We start from the raw sequence: 5,998 nt of genomic DNA on the forward strand, positions 1-5,998 counted from the left end.
ATATATATATACATATATTTTATTTGTGTAGCAAGAGATTGGCATAATCGATGGCATGCTCTACACTAACGGCCAGACGCCGTACCTTAATCAAGCAAATAAGCGGACAACTTGCGAATAACTAGGAATGGGAACGTTTAACTGGTGGGAAACGTCAGTAATTGCCCGAGGCAAACTCGATGCAGAGGCTAGGGACGCCCCCTTATCATTCGCAATTTTGCACCCACTGAACCGACAATATCTGATGCTGGCCAACAATACAGTGTGACGGATAATCCATAATTGTAGCACTAAAATCCATTCGCATCATCGTTTCAATGAAAGATGTAGACACTCACACTTTTCGCGTCTTGTTTTTTTGAAGTACCCATTCCATATAGAAGGCGTCATATGAACGTGCCACCGAAGATAGACGATCATCTGCCTGCCAAGCAGCATTTCCCTGGACAGCCTTCTCGTACGTATTTTGATAACTGCTTTTACGGACTATGACACTCTGTCTTACTACAAAGACGGCCGACCGTCCAACAGATAGTTCCATATACGAATCAAATGGCCAGCTCGCCAGAGCCCATAGTGTTAGCAGCGGGAACTGAGGTTTGGGAAAGTGCGTGTAGCATATGTGCTAATGGGAACAAGTGCGTTAGGTGGCATCGAAAAACGGGTTATGAATAGAGCCAACTGGCCGTATTTAATAACAACCTCCAACCAAAGGGCCCGCCAGGCGATAAACGAATGCCCGTCAAGGCGACGTTTGACGAGCCTAATTTCTTTACAACCCTGCTGGCCCGATATTGTTGCCACCACCGTGGCTGTCATGTCCTTTTTGCCTTATACGCTGTACCAGCAGAGGCGGTAATAGTTGCTAGGATTGTTCCATCTCCATGTGCTCTTTGCTAATACTATAATAACAGTAATTATAATAGTAGTTGACCGACGACAAAGTTGCAACTAATAGTAATCTAGCGCACCATCACATCTACTGTGCCACGGACTTGCTTGGTATGACTGTATAGCGCAATCTTAATTAGGCTTCGCGATCCAAATGTTATATAGAATCTGTCATATGGTACGCACAGTACATATATATACACATATGAGTGTTTGCACGCTCGTTTGCCTAACCGATATGGCGCATACGACTCTCCAAGAAGTATTTAACCGTATCGTTATTTCAGAACGGTCTGATTTGAATTTGCATGCCACCTTAAAGTGGGAGTTGAGCTATAGCTTCAGTATGACGCTGCAGGCGTCAACAAGGCACACTCTAGCTTTAGGGGCAAGGTCTGCCTCTGAACATGTTTACAAGGATCAAAAAAGGTGTTGTTTTAGGTATCTAATGTTCGAGCAGTCTAAATATTTATTGTGAATAATGTCTGAATACTTGAACCACATAGGTCTCTCATTGGCTATGGTTCTTATCGCCATCGAGTTACTAAATAAGTTATGGTCTCATTCAAGCGTCACCTGAAACAATCACATCAAACACGAAAAAAAAGTCAGAAGCTTATAGCGGTTTGAGCTCAGTGCTTAGAAAGCTATTACTTCCAGGCCATCCTTTCGACCCGTTTCCTGCGTTCTACATTTATGTAGTTTAGACACAGTACATAGCAAAGTCCATGATGAGCAGTCTGCTACTCTCATCGCAGCCTTCTCCGTCTAAGCAGGTAATTTTTCAAGCGCTTCAACAAAGATGACCATCGAGATTGTTAAATGTCGAGAATTATTCCGAGTGCAAGGGAGCCAAGGCAAGCGTCAGCACGGCTGAGAAAGAGCGTAGGACTGCGGACAAATGACAGTCTATTAGTTCGCCATATTTAGCGGAAAAGATGTTAGGAAACAATGCAACAAAAAAAAAAATTTATTTTTTTCACTTCCGACTTTGTGCAAGAGAAAAAGCCTTACATACAGCTTCAAATTATCGGGACGCCCTTTTAGCTGTCCAAGCTTGTGCCGGTTATCGATGATCGCACGTATTGAACTATTTCAATATGTGAAGTTCGTCACTAATATTGGGATTAATTGCCTTCTGTTATATCGATATGCTAAATGCTTTATACAATGATAAAGCCTTGGGTAAAATTGATCGATGTACAGAGAACGGCGGAACGCACCAAACATCAGAGAGCCCATAAACCTCTATACGTTTGCGTGTTTATAGTCAGTTATTTCTCCCATTTGCCTTTGCGAAGTATCGATTTCGCGCATTTTCGCCCAGTCTAGAAAATCGCTACTAAGATCATGCGAACGCAGTATTGCATACTCGACTGGATAGGCGAAACGGATGCTGATTGAAGCAAATCATAATACGATAAAGCTAATTAAGCGAAAACTATATAGGTAAAGAGATTCAAAAATAGGTGAAACCTATTTTTGTTAAGCTGGCATTAGAGAAGGACATTCATGGGGCGTTTGTTGTTGAGTGACAAGATTACATTTCCTATCACCGTGTAGTACAAACGTATTAAAGTAGCCAAAAATTGTCCGCAACTGAATACGAGATGTTGTTTTCGCTCCTGCTGACCCGTAATTTGTTCACTGCATGCACATAGCTGATACAATTCAAGCAACAGCAGAAAAATTGCCACCTGTCACTTATGATTCCATCGTCTGTATTTGCCCTTTATATCAAAACCTTATGCGTTGAGCTACAACTTAATAATATACATGGTATTTCAAATGCGCTTTGATCGTATCATGACTTAGATTGGATAAAGCAGTTTTGTGTGCAGGACACTACGTCGGGACGGACTCGCCCTAAAAAACAACCTTTAATCATTTTCGCTGCCATGGATCTTTGAACACTGCTCAAACTAAAATCCATGAAATTTCATAGATTATATTCGAAGTTTACTGCTTGTAGTTACTGTTTGGTATATCAAAGGTAGGAAGCTACATATACTATACATATTCATGCAAAACCCTTTTTCCAAAAATGTCATTTACTATAACATAAGAAGCTACTGATTGCGTCAATATATCATGGGTGTTGAAACGAGATGTAACGCGACATATCAGTTATAAAGTATTGTTTTGCCAGAACGGAAAGGCAAAGTGAACGCTATCACGTTTGTTGCCGAGTTCATTATCATTTCTAGAACTCACGGGAACTCCTCTTAATGAGGGATAGTTACAGAGATGCTGGAGAAGCCCTTTGTGGTATTCGATCAATATAGTTTTGCATGCATCGCACCGAAGTGCCCAGAAGAACACTAGGCACGATGTCAAAATTTCGAGACGTACTAATCCTTCGTTCAGCCTCGTAGTTGTGACCATTGTGTTACAAAATATTTCGAGCACTTCGATACATGAAGGCCCTACTACGACGCGCATGATCATGCGCTAAATATACAGACTAATCATCGGTAAAAAATGGGAACACCAATGAAATACTCGCAAATACCTAGACAAATGTTGTAAACCTAACTTGTTGGTTAGTGTACGCTATATATACACAGCTGGAGATCAGGACAACTTGGGAAGCACTACAACAGTATTAGCCCTTCAGCGTATGCAGTGGTGTGTTCTTGGATTAAGGTAATCTTATGACCTCCATGAAAAATGACTTGATCCAGCTCCATGCGTGTTTATTGTCTAAGGCCTCAACTCCTGCACTACGGTACAGTCTGCATTTCGGGTGGCGGAAATAGGCAAGCTGGACATTACAGAAGTACGAGGTCATATGGAACTCCAAGAAGCCTTTGCAAACCAGAAAGTTTGTTTGATATGGATACTTTTTGCCGTGCCTTCCCCTAAGCGCGCTACATAACTAAATTAACCCTTCCAAAGATGGCACTGATGGTGCGTTATATTGCCGCTTTGTGTTTTTGCTTTTTTGGATATCTTGCCTCACTGCAGGTGTGCCTATCGTTTGTCGCTTGTTTGCCTGCGTGCTCATGCCGGCGCTGTCGTTGCCGGAGGAAAAAATGCGATGAGCTTATGTTGTGGGCCAAGGGAGTTAGAACTCAAAAAGCCAGCCTTCACAGAGGCACGACCAACGCTCTGTACGAAAAGAGTGTTGCAAGACACTCTGTCCGAGCTCTCTTTGCTATGTTAATCCTAGAAAGCTGGGCTGCTCGACTAAAGTTGCTGAGTCAACATGACCAGCTAAAGCAGTAGGTCTAAGCCCCCTCAGCGTGATCCTCATAGTTCATGTAGAGGAATGGGTCACTGGAGCGCTTCCACAAACAGTTAAGCAACCCACACCTTTTCGTGTGAACCATGACTCTCTGGGCTTGGTAAGAGGTCGCCACTAGAATGCTGTGGCGGCCATTGTCGACTTCTTAAGGCACTTCTTGAGGCGCAAAGGGTATAAGGGGCGAAATCGTGCACATTTAAACACTGCCTCGGAACAGAGTCTGCAGTCCAGCTGAATAGAACGTGTCTGGGTCAAAGCGAGAGGCTATAGAACAAGGCACCTGTACTGTGTGATGCTGCGTGATATGCAAAATTTTCATTATATGCATTGATAGTTAAAGGCGCATTCGTAGCGAACCGGTTCTGTATTAAATTATCTCATCTTGAATGCAGAGATGAATTGACATATGGTGAAGTCAGAAATTATTCAATTTCAACAGGAAATATTTGGTAAAGCATGAATTAACCAAAAAAGTCCTTTTTAACCACATAAAGCAAGGTGTAACGATGTTCTACCTAGTGCGTTTTTGTGCTTACTGTACCTTTGCTCTAACGTGTATGACTGGGTTAAGAATCTGTGAGCAACGATCTTCTCAACAAATATTGTTACAAAGAAGGCTTGAATTTTGGGAAACAGTTAGAGCATTTGCATCGACCCTGTTGAGTATATTATACATTCAAAATTGGTCCCCACTGCGACGCAGATATCACTGTCCATCGAAAGCGTATCCGCTCTGACAGGTTAAAATTATTTATTACAAAATAAATATATTTAATAAGTATTTTTGTTATTTGAGGAAGGGCACAACAATTCCAACAGTGGTGACCAATTTTGCGTTACTTCTTTCTATATCTGTGAACATGCTAACTAGAGAAACAGAATTTTTTTTGTCTCCTAGTGTAATTCAGAGTCGTGTCACATTTACTTATATAAAGAGGATTGTATGAATGAAAGTAGTACACACGATTGAACTGATGTAATATTCCTAATGCTACGGCTTAGCGTATGAGTCAGGAGCACTACAAGCACCCAAAGGAACAGTTATTCCACTTACTGTAAACCAAATAATAACAATGATTAACTGGTTCCTACAAAGACACACACACACACACACTTCTTGCGACGGAAATCACTAGCTGCTGTACCGATTCTATTTATAGTATTATGTCTCTATACAAACAACACAAAATGTTTAAAAATAGCTACCCGCAGAGTCTTAGTCTGTCCTAATAGCATTTAGGCACGACGATTAAGTAGCCATTTCCTGACATTGATCTTCCCGCTGTACACTAAGTCGATTCTTCGTTTCCACAATTGTTTCATAAAATATTGTTTACTTTGACAGCTTTAACTACACGTATTCGTAACTGCTATATAGTTTATTATGTGTAAACATCTAACGATAACCGCGTCAATATCTACCAACGTATCGGAAAAACTCTTGCTTTTAAGAGCGCGTGCAAGGAGATTGAATGGTAGGCACGGTCACGGAGCCCCTGCTCCATCAGCAGCAAGTGATACAAGGCCTACTTTAATAACCTGCTTAGATATGCGGTCACTTTTCCTTTCTCTTTTGGTTTCCGAGTTCTCATCTGAGCAAGGCGGCTACCAGAGACGTTTCTGATTGGTGGATAGGCGCCTATGGACTTCCGAAGTCTGCGTAAGCTTTCGGCATTCGGTGGTCCTCTAGACATTTAAGAACGTTTACCTATTACCAGTACATAACAAACAACGTTAGTATTAGTTAGTGCCAAGTAGCGCCAGCACCCGAGGGCATTTCCATAGATTCAAAGTAACGGTAAAAATCATTCCCTATGTGCTGTCAGTTCGCATAGAGACCCGAATTGGCCATACACATAT

The 5,998-nt window shown here is 41.7% G+C and overlaps 2 protein-coding genes across 12 annotated transcripts in view; one reads left to right on the forward strand and one right to left on the reverse strand.

Moving 5' to 3' along the window:
• LOC147755281 (uncharacterized) overlaps positions 1-722 on the reverse strand; it is a 52,129-nt gene extending 51,407 nt beyond the window's left edge. For 3 of the 5 annotated variants that reach the window (XM_086989783.1, XM_086989782.1, XM_086989781.1), the window contains exon 1: positions 339-722. In XM_086989783.1, coding sequence (XP_086845909.1) covers positions 339-371 — 33 coding nt within the window. In that variant the 5' untranslated portion in view covers positions 372-722. The remainder of the gene's footprint in view (positions 1-338) is intronic. The other 2 variants (XM_086989785.1, XM_086989784.1) reach the window with 1 other exon arrangement.
• Positions 1-5,998, forward strand: part of LOC111251006 (adhesion molecule nephrin-like) — a 111,466-nt gene that overhangs the window by 22,943 nt on the left and 82,525 nt on the right. The window lies entirely within an intron of this gene.

The sequence above is a fragment of the Varroa destructor genome, unplaced genomic scaffold (assembly GCF_002443255.2).
Source record: "Varroa destructor unplaced genomic scaffold, Vdes_3.0 BEIS01000005.1, whole genome shotgun sequence".
NCBI lineage: Eukaryota > Metazoa > Arthropoda > Arachnida > Mesostigmata > Varroidae > Varroa > Varroa destructor.